The sequence below is a fragment of the Dermacentor silvarum genome, chromosome 11 (assembly GCF_013339745.2).
Source record: "Dermacentor silvarum isolate Dsil-2018 chromosome 11, BIME_Dsil_1.4, whole genome shotgun sequence".
NCBI lineage: Eukaryota > Metazoa > Arthropoda > Arachnida > Ixodida > Ixodidae > Dermacentor > Dermacentor silvarum.
This window is the reverse complement of record NC_051164.1, coordinates 42,308,285-42,325,516: the sequence shown is the minus strand read 5'-3', so window position 1 is coordinate 42,325,516 and position 17,232 is coordinate 42,308,285. Positions and strand designations below refer to the sequence as shown.

The following is a 17,232-nucleotide window of genomic DNA, read 5'->3' as shown; positions in this document are numbered from 1 at the left end:
AGAGCAAGCGCGACTTTTTCCGTCGTGAGAAAGACCGTGGGGGAATGGGAGGGAGGGAGCGGAGGCGACGTTTAGCTGCGGCACCAAATGTGTATCTTGCGACCAGGCGCAAGGGGAACTGTCGACTTAATCTCCCACGGGAAAGGAGGAAAACGGGAAAGCAGTGGGGGAGGGAGGGGGCGCGGCCTTCTGTGCTGCGAGCAACTGCGTACTTGTACTCTGCGCGGCGGCCGGCAGTCACGTGCCCCGTATCTTGAAAGCTATCTGCAACGCGGGTGCTACCTTTGTATGCGCTGTGCTTTCACCACTCAGTTTCCGTTGAAGCGATAGACTGCACGAACCTTCGCTTGCTGCTGCTGCTGCTGGCGCACTTGCTCACGCCATCGTTTTGACAGCGGTTGTGTGCGGTCATCGAGTGTGATCTATTCATGTGTGCTTGGGCACGCTGACACCATGCTTGTTAATTCAGTTAGTAAGCGAATGTGTCCAAGTTTATACAGCCGACAAACCTACTATCCTTACTCCGTATAGCTCTCTACTAATTTGCTATCGCAACTGATGTTTCGCCTTTCAGGCGAAACTGCGACTTTTTTTATATACCTTGTTCAAATCAACCCTCTGTAAAATTTGACTAATTTCGCCAGTGCCATCAGGGTCGAATAAACGAAAATCGACTGTATCTAACAATTTGTAGTCCAGTGCTGGTCAACCACACGTTGTCACGCCTTCTGTTTGAATCACAGGGAACGTGCTACAGTAATGCAGTAGGCATAGTGACTTCCTTCAGCATGGAAGGATGTAAAGCAGGTGCAGCACACTCCTGTGGCAGCAGCCTTTAAATTCTCAACTTTCAATGATAGAAGTGATGATCTGGTTTATTTTTTCCTGTTCACTGTGCCATCCTACACTAATAACAATCCTGTTAACAATGCTAGCAATATTACTGTTATGAAAACCCATAAAGAACCAGTCGAACCTCTATACAGTTAAACCTGCATATAACGAAATTGACAAATTCCCAAAAAATTTCGTTATAAAGAGGATCTCGTTATATGCAGGTTCGGCACGAAAATTCGAAAAATAAACGTTTACCGTATTTACTCGATTCTAACGCGCCCTGAATTGTAACGCGCACCCGTTTTCCGTTTTCCATTTTCGTCGAAGCACTCATCCTCGGAATGTCACACCAGGTACCGGATGCATGGACGCGTGTCGTTTCGCACAAGGCGCGAGGTATCGGAAACGAAGAGTGAGCGTCACGATGGCGTCGTAGCGTCGTATAGTGTTACAGTAGAACCTCGCTGTTACGTTCCCGGGGGCTGCGTTTTCCCGGCTGTTACGTCGTTTTCGACCGGTCCCGGCACAGCTCCCTTAAAACTCAATGCATCGGTAACCCCGCTGTTGCGTCGCAACTGTGGGACCGTTCCCGCATCATACGTTGCGAACTGCCACCCCGCGCCGGCCCGAGCGGCCATTTTGACTTTTCATGTCGCTTGGCTTGGTGGCTTGACGATGGCATTGGCCGCCCAAAGTGCCGGAGGCGACAACTATGACATATTTTCGGTTTCTGCCAGCAAAAGTATGGCCCTTGAGATCCGTATTTGCTATATAAAGATGGTGTCCATGACGCGTTGTGGCCCTAAAATTGGTTTTGCTCATAGATATTCCTCATATAAGGGTACGGCCACGCTAGCGGCAAAAAACGCGCGCGTCATGCAGCGAGTGGCAAGTTGCCGCGAGGCCACCGTGGCACGCGCGTCTTGCTGCGCGGCAGCTTGATAAGATCTCCCGCGCTCTCCGAACGGGCGAGCAACACAGCGAGCGCTCGTTATTTCATGCGAGAGACAACGATCGTCGATTGAAAACCCGGCGCGGACCGGCGGCGTTTCGGTTGATGGCTCCGTGACGTCACCCTCGTCGCTCTTGATTGGTTCTTCATCTCGCGGCACGCGGCATTTGTCGCAGAACCCATTTCGCACGTCACGCCGCAAGACCCCCGATTCCTGCCGCTTTTGCCGCGCGCGGCATGATGCGTTGCCACGCGTTTCTGACGCGCGTTTTCGCTGTATGTTTTTGCCGCTAGCGTGGCCATACCCTAAAGTCCAATGGCGATAACGCAGTCGCCACGCGCCGTATGCTATATGTGCGAGTGAAAACGTGCAAGGGGAGCCGACGACCGCGTCTAAATCTAGCGCGCGCAAGAAAAGCAGGGAGGAAGCGCACCTTCTTCCGTTGCGCTCGAGGCACCGGCGAGGAGCGAGGCATAGCGGAGCGGCACGCGGTCGCGTAGGCCGTATCTTGAAAGCGATCTGCGTTGGGGCAGAGTCTAGCAGTGTAGGTGCGTCGGCGGCTCGTAGCTTTCTGCGTGCTGTGTGTTCTCGGCGCTCAGTTTGCGTTGAAGCGATAGACAACAGCACGAAGGTCACTTCGCTCGCTTCTCCAGCGGCGCTTCCACACGCTGCCAGCGTTTGACAGCGCGTATCCGCGCTCATCGAGTCTGATGTGCCACAACGTGTACCAGCGCGTCGGCAACATCAGCTGGAAAAGGAGAGAGTGCCGGCTTGGCGGGCTAGGCCAGCTGCAGCAAGCGGCAGGATCAGATTTGAATGAAGGGAAGGGGGAAAGGTCACGCCCGCGGCGGCAAGATCGCCGGGTCGAGGGATGCAGGGCCGCCTCGCACACGCACGCACGCACGCACACGTGCGCTCGCTTCGCATTGCATCGCGGCGGAGAAGGTGCTTACGGTTGCTGCTCGCGCAAAAATGACAAAATTTGGGGCGAAATCTCTAGGTGGTCGGAGGGGAAAATTCATTATATCGAGAGGGTCTCCCGCTGCCACTTCGTTACGTAGAGGTCCCAAATACATGTGCTTCTATGGAGTAACGGCGGGGAATCGAAAAACTTTGTTATATCCAGGAATTCGTTATATGGAGGTTCATTATAAGCAGGTTTAACTGTATAACAAACACGAATGCCACAAATTATCAGATATTACAAAGCAAATTAAAATGTTTCTTGCCAGTGTCAGTGCATAAAGAGTATCCACTTGTAATGTATATTGGACATAACAAAATGTTTGTGTGAAATGCAAGTTCATTATAATACGGTTTGCTTTTAATAATGCAGACTACCCTCAGTAGGTGCATTCTATAAACAGCGCAGAAAGTCTTAACTCTGTTTCAGACATAGTAGGCAATTATGGTAGGCTAGACACAGTTCTCTCACTGCTTGCATTCACGACCAAAAAATATTGCTCCACACAGGAAAGAAAGATAAAGTATGCATCAAGTAATTCAAAGTACAGTTAGGTTGCATAACTTTATGTCGGAAAATATGCCACACTTATTACGCAAAAGGCAGCGGAGATCTGAACCGCACAAGGCGCTCCTTCTGTGTGTCCTGTCGACTTTGCGCTGTGCCTATGGTCATGAATAACCAACAAACCCACATTTCCACACTTTCGCATAACTTGCTTTTGCAACCAAAACATATACAATAGACTACCGTTAATTCAACTCAGGTTAATTCGATTTTTCAGTTTAATTTGATCCCGGCCGAAGGTTCCGGCCAGTGCCCATGCATTCCTATGCACCCATGCATTCCTACGAGTCCAAACTTTCGTTATTTTGATCCTAAAATTAACCTTCAGTGGATAATTCGAACGTAACCATTCAGCACACACTTGCCTCACACCTATGGTGACCCCGACAGCAACCCCTTTAGTGGTAGCATCTCCCTCGGTGGAGCTTAAAGGGAAACTGAACAGGTTACCAAAAAAATCGAGTTAAAAGCACCATTTGATACTTTTGAACACCCTGAACACGAAAATCGACAAGAAATTTGACATGGCGCTGCCAAAAACGCGATATTAGCAAAAAAACTCCGAGCTGCGACTGGGCGGCGCGCGGCGAATCCGGCTCGCATCGATGATTGGTGGAGCGCACCGTGACGTCAATCCATGGGTCCACGAGAGCCCGCCGCAACTTGACAGCTTCTCATCAGGTACTGCGGCTACCTTCCAGACGATTTCGCACAGTTCAGTTGCTGTTGTGGATAATTTCGATCACTTAGAGGTGATTGGCGTGACACCATACGCGTTTGAACCAGTGGCCGGACAACGAGAAACACCTACGCCAAGCGCGAGCGCGATCGCCAGCGCGGAAGTTGGAATGGCCGGAGCCCGCCGGATCCGAGGACCTAATTGCGACATTTACCCGCGTTGACAGTATCGCCTGGTACATATTCGTAAGTTTTTCTGAAGCTGTACTATGTTATATAGTCTTAGCAGTCAGAGTGCGATTGTATTATTTCATACCGGGCGTCCTTACAACAGAATACGGAAAGAGAGACTCGTTTTGTGCACAGTGCATTCTACTGTTGCTGGTTTGCAAGTAATAAAGTGCGACTGCCGAATTGCCCTGAAGGTACACATCGTATAGAAATTATTGCATTTGCAATATAATTTAATTCCGTGTAGATATTAGGTCCAATGATGCATTCTGCTGTGCTGTGACCGCATCAAACAATGCGTGCAATCATTGCGTTATTCGATCTTGCAGCGAATGCGGAGACGCACTGTCAGCACAGTGCATTTTGCAGTTACCAAGTTACCATGATAGCAATACAATGTGCAGACGTTTCTTAATTTTGCAGTATAACTGTGCTGTTTTGTGACCCATGGTGCTAGAAGCAGCGTTCGACGCCGCGACGGCGTGCTTGGGCTGCTTTCAATGTCGTGCGGGAATTTGACGCAAAATAAAAAAGTGTGCCACTGCACGTTGTTATGCATATCTATGCGGTTTACTGTAGTTCTATTTTATGCTTTTTGGCCCTCGATTCCCGGTTGTGTTGAAACAATCAGAGAGAAAAGCCCACTCCTGTCGTTTCACGCTTTTGAGCAATCCTCCGCTTTCCTTAAAGCAAGCGATGTAAGCACTCAGGCGTATGGGCACTTAGGTATCCGAGTGCGGCCGGATGCCTGGCGTGATGCTGAAACTTTATTTTAGGTGTCTTTTCTACCTGACGTATATTTCTGTTGCGACAGGTGTTCCTGCATGCACTGCAGTGCAATGGAAATAGAAGAAGAATGTTTGTACTGCCAGGAAGTAAACGAAATTCTTGCAAGACAGAAAAAAAAAAGTATCACAGAAGGCTGCTCTCGGTGGCGGCGATTCATTCCGTTTATGAGCGAAGATCGATGGCACCACGCCTGGCCTTAGTCCAGCAGATTTCACTGGAATTCCCATTGCAGGCATCAGCGATAAACTCTGATGGTAATCACTGTCCCAAAAATGTTCTGAACAGAGAAGAGTGGTTCTTGAAGGTCTGAAATTAATTCGTTTCACCGCTGCGATCCACTGAGCAGCTTGTTTTTTCTGCCGTGGGAAATTGTGAAAGATGACGTCGTCTCGGCCGCCGGTGCTCGTACAGCCTTAAGCAGCGCAAAAGGACGGCATGGTGACACTGTATGCTTCTTAGACGGAGTTCTCCTTGCGGTAACAGTCCTTTGAAGCGTTAGCCGGAAACGCAGGGTGGAGATGTTGATCATTTGCGATAAAGGCCATGGATACAACACGACTGACGCGCAAAACGTGCACACGCTTTCCGCGCGGGCGCCTGGGACCCCTATATTGACGTCATTTCCGCTAGCTTTCCCCTTCCGCCGCCGCCGCGGGCTGACTCCGCGAGCCGCGGTGGGCGGAGCATAGCTGCGATTTTAATGCTTAATTACGCCGCCGCTGCTTGTACGATGGAAAAACAAAGCTTCGTACCGGGGATTTCAAGTGTCTGCGCTTCAGAAAAACGTCACTTTTTAGAAATCTAAAACCTGTTCAGTTTCCCTTTAAGGGGCAGTGAATATGTTGAACACACGTCATCGCTCGTCGAAAACACCCATTTCCGGCCCACTCAGGAACATTTTCAACCTAAAACTGTAGCTCACAATGTCAGGATTACCCAATTTACCCAATTTATAACACAAGGTTCTGTCTTTTTTTTTAAAGAAAATTGGGCTGAAAATTGCATGCACGGTGAAATCTGAGAAAAAACCAAAACCACCTCCTCAACGTTCGTACGCTTTCCCGCATAACACGGACATATTGCGGCGAAGCTAACTTTATAAAACAATGTGGCAAAGCTGACTGTAGAAAACCGGCCACCACCACGCAACAATATTTTTTGGTAAAAATTAGGGTGAACTTTAGATTCCTTTCTGGGGTTTTACGTGCCAAAACCAGTTCTAATTATGAGGCACGCCGTAGTGTAGGGCTCCGGATTAATTTTGACCACCTGGGGTTCTTTAAGGTGTGAGGCCAAGTCAAAATTGCAATTTTTTTTCGAAATGTCAATTTTTTGTTTTCCGCTTTGTTAGATCAGGAATTTATTCTCCATCATTTTGCTGAAAAAAGTACCTTCCTAAGCAGTTTCTTTCAAAAGATACATAAAGAAATGTAAACCCACCCGGCGTCTACGAAACCGAAACTGAAAGTGCCAGTTTTTAGTGGAACAGAAAAAATGCCCTGGTTTGCAGTTCTTTGCTGGTTATTTAAGAATAGTATCACGTAAAAAGAGTAGAAATGCCATAATAGCATTTTCAACATTTTATTTATCAATTAAAATAATAAACGCCTCACCAGGTGGACGTGCAATGTTTTGCACATGTTGTTTACATTCTGGAGGCTGCACGCGCGTTAAAGAAATAGGAGATCGTTTGATGGATGTGTTCACTCTCTTTCGCTTACTTTTTCTTACTGGCAGCCACAGAATGGGGGAGTTTAGAGTGGAAAGACGCACAAAATTAAAGTTTGTCGGCAATCAGTACAAGGCGACGGACCTGGAGACGTACGGCAAATACCTGTAATACTGCAAAGCAAGCTAGAAAAAAAAAGAAAGTCGAGGTGCCAAACAAGCAAAATCAGACAAGAACAAGACCCAAGACAGAACTGGCTACAAATATAGGGGATTTTAGCTCTCCTGATCATCTTATGTAAACGCTATGCTTTGAAATCTTTTTGTTGATTTTCTCAGAACCCATCTTTTTGAGATTTCTTCAAACGCAAACACTCATAACTTTTTCCCTAATAAAGATTTTTTTGTAAAACTTGGCACAATTCTTTCTCACATTATTGGGTGTGCAATGAACCTCAACAAGTAAAATCGTGCCACAAGTTTTGATATGGATGCCTTTTACACCAACGCACACTGAATGAAAGCACACATGTTTTTGGTTATTTCATCACTATGCTTCGATAATTCATCGGATCTCAATAATTTTGGTTCATTGCACAGACCAAAGCCTCTCCTATATCACTGCCAAAAATTGTGCTTTTTTATTGAGTCAAATTAGAGGTATGACTGTTGGCGTGAGACCCACATTTAATTAAATTTTTCAATTATTAAATATATTGCAAAAATAATGCAAACTTTAAAAGGCTCACATGCGCCTAAAAAAGTGTGCTTTATGATGTAGACCAATAATTTGTATTGTTTATCCTTTTTTAAACTTTTTTTCCCAGCACTTGGCCTCATACCTTAACATGCACTACAACGCAAGCACACGGGCGTTTTTGCATTTCGCCTCCATTGAAATGCGGCCACCGCGGCCGGGATTCGATCCCGCGATCCCATGCTCAGCAGCGCAACGCCTTAGCTGACTGAGCCACTCCGGCGGGCATGAACTTTAGATTTACGCTTTGTTTGGGGGGCATAACGTAATTTCTACATTAGTGTTTTGCTTTACACACACAGGAAGTGGGCGCGCGTTTAATTCGGGGGCGTGTTAGAATCGGGCAACTACTGCCAAATGAATGAGCGGTGTGTTTTTGGCATTTTTCTGCATCTCGTTCGATTCGACCCGCCAGATAATTCGATAAATTTCGTCGGTCCCGTCGGGGTCGAATTAACGGAAGTCGACTGTACACTACAAACTGGAAACACAAAGGTGCCCAAATACTCCGTTATTTGACGTGAACTTGCGTACCCAAGTTGTAGTCGCAACATTATGACGTAGCCAAACTAAAGAAAGCCATTCAGATCAAAAACAACTGCACTGCAACATGCATGGAGTGAGACTTCTGTGACCATTTTACTTGCGTAGCTTCCACGTTGTTGCTTGCTATGTATGAAATGGAGCTTATACTTGTACAGAGCTGGGGAGCGATGACATTGCTGTAAGACCATACTAGATTTTCTCCGATTTCCCTGATTCAGGTCATGTTTCCGCAAGAAAAGCATACGAAAACAAAAATTGCACCAGTGAAATAAAAAAATAAGCAAGTGTTACATGTTTGTAAAACGTGAAGGCAAAAGCCTGCCAGCTTTGGAAGAAGACGACGAACGCGCGAGCAGTGGCACGAGCGCGAAGGGCAGTATGGGAACGTTGTCACGATCAGCGGCATCGGAGCCAGCTGTGGAAGAAGACGACGACGATGAACGCGCGAGCAGTGGCACGAGCGCGTCTCTGTGACCCCGTGACGTACACAATTAGGCACGCACTAGGCTCACCTTCAGTAAGCCACAACCGTGGAGCAGCCATGGCTTCAAGGAAGCGTGCTCGTCTCGCACCGCGAAGGCCCGGGTTCCATTCCCACCCAGGCCGAAATTTACCAAATTTTCTTTTCGAAGCCACTAACTTACTTTGTTTACAGGAACCTCACTGAGAAAAGTGACGTCAATCTGAATATTTAGATGTGTATTTACTCTTTGCGGAGTCAGCCATTTTTCGTCACGGCACAGTTTCGCTAAGTTCACTGCAAGGTTACCACAAGGTCACTGCTAAGGACACCGCCAACATAGACACCTAAGGCTTCCGCCTCACCATCCATGAAAGAGGCCAGATAGCAAAAACAAGGACCAGCAGTAAGAAGATGACCTTGTTGTGTGCAATCCCAGCGGAGCAGCGAAAACCGGTCTGAGCGAAGACGGCCGCCCGTATCTGCTCTGTGAGCGCAGCCGCTCGTGCCAGCAGGGCATCCGGGCAGTCGGGGTCTTCGATGTCGGACAGCCAGGCCACAAGCTCGGCTTCTGCACGTGGAAGCGTCAGCTAATGTTCACACTCCACCCTCCAGACACATCAAACACACAGTGAGCAGCTTGCTCGCACTAATTACACCTTGTACACACTTGGAAACAACTAAGCAGAGTTTTGACCTTGCTGAAAGACTGGTAAGCCAAATCAAAAAAGAGGAAAAAGAAAGCAACAGACTTCAGTGATTCGTCCAGCTGAGGGGGGACGTGGCAATGGATGGATGGATGTAAAACTTTAATGAAAGTCCTGAGGTACGCAGCGGGCTGCTCCCACGTTGGGACAGTCGGGCCATGCCCGACCGCCACATCGGGGGCCCTCTGGACAGGCCATAGTTGCGTCCCGGCATCGGGGCTCTTGATAGCGGAGAGCCACTTGTCCTCATTGATTTGTTCCGTGCCTCGCAACGAGAGGCAACGCCAGAGCATATGGTCTAGGCTAGCGAAGTCATTGCAGTGCCTGCAAGAACTACTGGCATAAGTGTCGGGATAAAGCTTGTGTAATAAAGCCGGGCTCGGATACGAGCCTGTTTGCAATAATCCGAAGGTCAATGCCTGAGCTCCATTTAACTTCTTGTGAGGAAGGGGAAAGTCTCTCCTGCCGAGATAAAAGTGCTGCGTAATTTTGTTATATGTTATCAGTTGATCGCTGTTCTCCACCACTGCTGGTTGGCCGGGGAGTTCTCCATGGTCGCAGAAAGAGAGACTTCGCGCCTTAAGTGCACCAGCTCGTTAAGGTTTGTGGGGCCTCCCATGATGGATCCCATGTGAGCGGGGAACCATGTGAGAGTGTGGGTGGCAATGCTTTTGCCGTCGAGGATGCGACAGGCTTCCTTACACACGGTACCAACGCTGAAGGCACGGATAGCTGCCCTGGAGTCGCTGAAGATGTTGGCATGTTTCTCGTCCAGGAGGGCCAAGGCAATGGCCACTTGCGCGGCCGCACATGACGACGTGCTTCGTACCGAAGCTGCGTTCACAGTCAAACCCCTGTGGTTTATGGACACTACTGTAAATGTTTGCTGCTGCCATATTGACAATGAAAACGTTTTTTAACAGCGGAGCTGTTTAAGCCAGCCGTAATGTGTGTTCGCCTGCCACTTCGTTACCTAGCAACCACCTCGCAGAGCGTCGCGTGCTATGCTCAGGAGAGAGAAAGAGAAAATGAGAGCGAGACAGAGAGAGACAAATTGTAGCAGCACCAACGAGGCAACACGCAGAGGTACTGCCAACGCTATCCTCGCTTCTCCGTTTCCCCGCATTAGCGCCGAACGGTCGCGGTGTCCGTGACTGCAGCAGGCACCTCTGGCGGCGGCTCGGCCGAGCTCCCACCAGCTGCGCGCTACTGCACATGCGCCGCAACGTCATCCCGGCGTGTCGTCTGCGGCGTGTTGTTCAATACAACACTTGGTACTGCTACTTGCCTGGTTTGTCAAAAAAAAAAATTGAATTTGCCTTCTTCTGCGCTCTTCACATTGAGTGATGTTTAAAACATGGTGGCGATGCCATTTCCGGAGTCGGCAAAGCAAGGCCTTCGAGAGCGGTTTCTAATAATCGCTGGAGGGTGCATTGTGGACACTAAGAGGCCTAGACGAAGTCTTCAAAAATTCACTTTTTCATTGACAAATAAGGCAAATAGCAGTGCTGAAAGTTACGTCGAACAATCCGGGTCATAAATTGCTGCCTTGCTCTACGAAGTTTGAGCAAGACCAGAGCAGCAGTAAGTGAAAAGAATTTTCTTTTCAACGATTTTAAGGAATGAATGCAGGTCCTTGTGTTTACTCAGCATGCTATGCTTACTCAGCATGCTATGATTACTCAGCATGCTATGATTTACTCAGTGAACTCACAAATCCTGTTATCACAAAAGCAATGCAGCAGCTGCAATTCTTGTCCGCTCGTGACTGATTAGCCCAGGACCCGTGTTTTCATCCAAGTAGACGCGCTTTTCAATAGCACTATGAGGCGCACATTCCAATTGTTTCAGCAGTAAGCTAGTCAGCAACAGATTGTCTATTCATCACGACATAGACAGCATGCAGGCCACTATAACTATAAATCCCTGCCAACCCAGCTTTCCAATGTTTTATATTGAAGGCTTTGCGTCAGTGGACCAGAGTTTAGGGACGAGAGTGTTAAAGGGGCACTAAAGCAACACGCTACATCAATTCACTCTTATAAAGTGTTCTTTCAAAACTCCAATTAATTTCACGGTAATGTGTTCGATATTAGAAGAAAAAATTAAGGTCCAAGTTCGGTGTTTTATGTCTTGCATTGGAACCCCAGATCTAGTAAGTCAGTGTGAGCCATGGATTTCAAAGTATTTCCTCGTATTCTGGCCATTTGTGGCACTGTAAAAGTTCTCGAAACTTGCCAAGTTCAGTCCTTGGCTTCTTTAGAATACAATACTGCCAAAATCTATGACATTATGGCATGCTGGTGCGGAAGCTTCAGCGCAGCGTCAACACTCGCGTTTCGCCTTTGCGTCTTTCTCCCTTACCAGGCCTCCTCTCACACTAAGACCAGCTTTTTCGATATTGTGGAAGGGTAATTTAATACTACAGATGAAATTACTGTTCTCTACAGTGTCACTTTAAGGCAATGAAACAAAAGATACCCGCACGCACTGGCATCGTCGACCCCACTCTGCGAGGCAGTCTTGGGCGTCTGGCCCAGGAACGTGTTGGCCAGGGCATCCGCGCTCTGCGGCAATGGCACCCCCTTGCAAGCTTCCGTGAGGTCCAGATACGCTTCGTCTATGCTGGCTCGCTCCACCACTTCACTGAATTGGCACAGCACGGAGAGGACCTCGGCGCCTGCATCCCGGTACCTGGCGAGAAGCGAGCACCAGAGTTTGTGCAGACACATGGGCACCGGCACAAGAACGTAAACTTTATTATCAAATCGATAAGATTTGAGTTCGGCGTATTTTTAGTGGGTCTGGGCACCCGCCGCGGACGTGGTTCCGAGACCTTGTCTCGAAGCGGCTTCCTCGGCTCGCTGGACGGGCCAGAGTTGTACTAGGACTTGTTGCTGGGCTAGTTGGTTCATCTTATTTCGTAGTGTTTAGATATCGGTCAGACAGGCCGTTGCATCAATGATAGAGCAAGGGAACATGAGCTGTCTATCAAGAATAAGATTAGTGCACATTTACCTATGCACTGTAATTCCTGCACATGTGAGGCAGACTTTTTCAATATCCGCACTCTCGGCAAAAGCAAAGATTCCCTGGCACGGGAGTTAATGGAGGCTTATTTTATCGCTATGAAACGTGACATCTGTGTCAGCGATACGTCTGTGGCTTTACGCACCACTGAACCCCAGTTTCTGCACCATATGATTGGGTAACGATGCAACTTTGAGTTATGTGCGCAAATGTACGTGCGCACAAGGCCATCTTCTCCTATAAATTTGACTCTTGTCTGCTTTCAATAAATTAGTTGCAAGTGACGCTCTTTCCTGTCCTGACTTGTTTCCGTCCTTGGTTGCGTCTAAACACTATGGAATTAGTTGTACTGTCAGGTTCGAGCTGAGCAGTGCGGTCTTCCAACGCAAACTATTTTCTGTTCCTAAATTTCTAAAGTAGCCGTCAACATACAGTGGTTGGTTGATCCCTTTCTCAGACATGACAGATCCACCGGCGACACCAATCCAAGTGGGAGGCAAAACGTTCCAGCCAAATGTGCATCAATATTTAGAGCTCAAAAATCCTGATATGGGCCACAAAGGCCAATTTCACAACAAGCTTCATTACACCATCACTGCCCCATAATATGCCGACTGCAGTAGTCTTTAGCGGCCTGAAGGGCGATTACAGTAAGAAGCCTGTGGTGTTTGTACCGTGACGAACCCGCTTAGACTTGAAGTCAAAGTGCAGAGTGGTGGGAATGAGGAGATTTGACAAGAGAAAGTGGGGTTGAGAAGATCCACCACCCAACTTCCCCTAATGTTGGCAGGAAAAATCCTCCAACAGCACTGACCTCGACATTTCCCTCAATGTTCTCTCGAAGACAGGATGTACCTTGCTGAGTGATTCAAACGTGATACTCGCAATGCGTGGTCGCCACCGGTGGGCGCTGGGGCACCGAGCTGATACACTGTGGTAAAAGCTGAAAGTGAGAGCCTTTGTGACGCACTGTGACTGCATTTGCCCCCCCCCCCCCCCCCAGTGATAACCTAACAGTCACCAGCGGTGCAGAAAGCTCTGGCCGCCATGCCGTTCCATTATCACGCTTGAATCGATGAATACTGTACAGCAGGAAAGCAGTAAGGACTACTGTCATCATGGCGCTGGCTGGGCCCCTACACGTTCGCTCTGAATGCAGTGAAATTGGCCTATTTCTAAAACTGCCAACATGCAGCGCCGCTGCTAGCAGGGAGGAGTGACCACGATCGCCCTTGACACTGCTCTCGGTGACATTCGCTGTCCTTGCTTTTGAGATACGAAGTCAGGGACGAGTGTGACTTTTCGTGACACCTCAAGACCTCTGCAGCCCAAGTTGAAGCTATTCTCAGACAATAAAGTAAAAGCATTCGCAGCAAACACTCTCATTAAGGGGATTCAAGCTCACCTGGTGAGGTCCGCCTTGCCCCTGACCTCTGGCACTCGGAACAGGTGCAGATCCTTGGCCAACTTGGCGGCCTCCTCGCCCCTCATGCCGCGCTTGACCCCATATGCCCTGGCCTCATAGTTGACCGCTATCAGCCTGCGAGAAACGTCACTCACTGATAGTCTGCGCTCATCCCTCTGTGCAAACACCAGCAAATCTGAATCAATTAAAAAGCTAAAGGGTGCAGAACGTAGCAGATCCAGGTAAGCATGACGTCAACCAGCCAAGCTCTAAGTACAATGTACGGGTGACCTGTTACATCGCATCTGGTCTGTCTTGATCACAGTCTTTGCCCAGCAATAAATGTTCATTCATCACCTGCCTGTCAGTCCGCTCATACGTAAAAAGCAATTTTTTTTTACAATGTCAAATACAGCAATTAAAGAAATAGAGGCTCCAAATATCAAAGGCAACACCAAACATTTTGCCACTTTTGCAAGCAGAAAAAAGCATGTGGACAAGGAAGGTTATGTGAAAATCTGGTTTATATATATACGCAGATGCAACACTACTGTGTGAGGACTCTTCAGCTGAGGAGCTTTTAAATGAGCAAGAAGCGAATGGTCCTGCAACATGCACTTGAAGCAACTCCTGGACTGTATGCATAGAACTTTTTTCATTGCAAGTACTCATCAATAAATCACAAACTTGTACACCCAGCAATAACCAAATAAAATACTTAACCATCAAAAATACTTACCAGACAAGCTCCAGAATAGAAAAGAACAGAGCATGTCGTTTTATTTCGCGGAATTACAACTATCAGTTCAGTGTAACCCAGTTAAAGCGCGAACTTTCACTCCACCCGTTAAAAACCCGTCTAGACATTTCCCTTTTATCTCTCTTTCATAAATAAGCCCATGCCACTCGGTCACCCCTATCACAATTACAACGTCCCTCTTACATATCACATAGATTACGTAATAACTACAGCTACGCCCGCATTTACGGCACTACACATGCTTTTAACTTCTTGTCACTCCCCCGCATCATCCGCCAATGAAATGATCTTCCGGACTGCATCGTCCTGCAGCGCAATCACTTCATCTTTCGCGAACACCTGCTCAAACACTTCATTGATAACACTCAGCACGTCCGTTTGTTCTCATGATTCATTTCCCTTATTGTGTTCCTTGATGCGTAGTTGTTGTCTTGTACTTCATATTGTTACGGGGAAAAGAAGCAAGAAATATATTTACACTGTATTTACAAGTATGGCAGCAGCTGACAAGATCATAGCTCGCGAAGTCCAGAGCGTCGTCTTCTTCAAGTCATGACCAAACGTCTTCTTCGTCGCTCTGTAACATGACCCCCGGCGGCTGAAGCACCGACCCGGTGCTGGTTAGGAGGCGGTCGAATGATACGGCTTAAGACGCGCCACGTGGACTACATCGGAACGAGGCTGAGCCACGGTGGGGTCAAGAGGGGCGATTTCGTAGGTGACGTCGGTTACTTGAAGCAAGACGCGGTAAGGGCCAGAGTAGCGTGAAAGCAACTTCTCCGAGAGGCCAACGCGTCGCGACGGAGACCAAAGCAGAACCAGGGCGTCCGGCGTGTAGTGGGCGTCACGATGGCGGGTGTCATATAAGCGCCGCTGATTTTCCTGCGAGTCCGCAAGTCGACGTCGGGCAATATGGCGTGCCTCTTGTGCCTGGAGTATGGCGTCCCGGGCGTACTCTGATGTGAAAGGCAGGCTATCAGGCAGAAGGGTGTCGAAAGGTAGCGTAGGGTCGCGGCCGAACAAGAGGAAGAATGGAGAGAAGCCTGCGGTATCGTGGCGAGAAGAATTATAGGCAAAGGTAACGAATGGTAATGCAACGTCCCAGTCGCGATGGTCAGCGGAGACATACATGGACAGCATGTCAGTAAGGGTCCGGTTGAGACGCTCGGTGAGACCATTCGTTTGTGGATGGTAAGCAGTAGCAAGTTTGTGTTTAGTCGCGCACGAGTGTAGAATGTCATTAACAACTTTAGAAAGAAAGCAGCGGCCTCGGTCGGTAAGGAGCTGTCGAGGGGCACCGTGATGAAGGATGACGTTTTCTAGCAGGAAATCGGCGACATCGGTTGCACAGCTTGTCGGAAGAGCCCGTGTGATTGCGTATCGGGTGGCGTAGTCTGTTGCGACAGCAATCCACTTATTTCTCGAAACAGACGTAGGAAAGGGGCCTAAAAGATCAATGCCTACACGAAAGAATGGTTCTGATGGCACGTCAAGTGGTTGAAGGCGGCCAGCAGGGAGTGTGGTCGGCTTTTTCCGTCGTTGACAAAGGTCACACGCAGCGATGTAACGGCAGACGTCACGGTAAAGACCAGGCCAAAAAAAGCGCCGACGAACGCGGTCGTAAGTCCGTGACACGCCAAGGTGACCGGAAGTCGGCACATCATGAAGCTGGGCGAGAACAGTCCGGCGCAGATGCGAAGGGACAACTAAGAGTCGGTCAGGGCCGTCAGGGCGCATGTTACAATGGTACAATATGCCATCGTGGAGTTCAAACATTCGAAGGGAAGGATCGGGCGTCGTTGAAGTCAGCCGGTGAATAAGGTCTTTTAAGAAGTCGTCCCGCCGTTGTTCCGCTCCGATATTGTCAAAAGCACTCAAAGAGAGAACGGTGACAGGAATTTCGGCCATAGAAACGTCAGGTGGGTCGACAGGATGGCGCGACAAGCAGTCCGCATCTTGGTGTAACCGGCCGGTCTTGTATACAACTGAGTAGTTGTATTCTTGAAGGCGCAGAGCCCAGCGGCCAAGGCGCCCAGAAGGATCTTTCAGGGAAGAAAGCCAACACAGAGCGTGGTGGTCAGTGATGACTGTGAATTGCCGGCCGTACAAATAGGGGCGGAATTTTCCCACTGCCCAAACGAGAGCCAGACACTCGCGCTCAGTGATAGAATATTTGCGCTCAGCAGGGGAAAGAAGACGGCTGGCGTAAGCAATAACACGTTCTTGTCCTTGTTGTTTCTGGGCCAGGATAGCTCCAATACCGTGGCCGCTGGCATCAGTACGGACTTCTGTTGGAGCTGATGCATCAAAGTGAGCGAGAATGGGAGGGGAAGTAAGCAGCCGGATCAGCTCAGTGAAAGCAGCAGCTTGCTCACGGCCCCAAATGAAGGCAGCGTCTTTCTTGAGGAGCTCAGTAAGAGGGCGTGCAACGTCCGCAAAATTGCGGACAAACCGACGAAAGTAGGAGCAGAGGCCCAAGAAGCTGCGAACGTCCTTGGAGCACGTTGGCACGGGAAATTCTTTCACTGCCCGGATTTTATCTTGATCAGGACGTACACCAGAGGAATCGACGAGATGTCCGAGCACAGAAATTTCACGACGACCGAAGTGGCATTTGGATGAATTGAGTTGTAGCCCCGCCCGACGAAAAACAGATAGGACCGTCGATAGGCGTTCGAGGTGCGTCGCAAAAGTCGGGGAAAAAACGATCACATCGTCCAAGTAACAGAGGCAGATGGACCACTTGAAGCCGTGTAGGAGGGCGTCCATCATTCGTTCAAATGTGGCCGGGGCATTACATAACCCGAAAGGCACCACTTTGAACTGATAAAGGCCGTCGGGAGTAATAAAAGCAGTTTTCTCTCGGTCCATGTCATCGAC

General features: G+C 48.7%; 1 protein-coding gene across 2 annotated transcripts in view; it reads right to left on the bottom strand.

Moving 5' to 3' along the window:
* Positions 1–17,232, bottom strand: part of LOC119433792 (DNA polymerase eta) — a 60,942-nt gene that overhangs the window by 30,309 nt on the left and 13,401 nt on the right. For both annotated transcript variants that reach the window (XM_037701052.2, XM_049658161.1), the window contains exons 3-5: positions 13,593–13,727; positions 11,649–11,851; positions 8,870–9,021 (exon numbers count right to left, since the gene is read on the bottom strand). In XM_037701052.2, the coding sequence (XP_037556980.1) occupies positions 8,870–9,021; positions 11,649–11,851; positions 13,593–13,727 (490 nt within the window). The remainder of the gene's footprint in view (positions 1–8,869; positions 9,022–11,648; positions 11,852–13,592; positions 13,728–17,232) is intronic.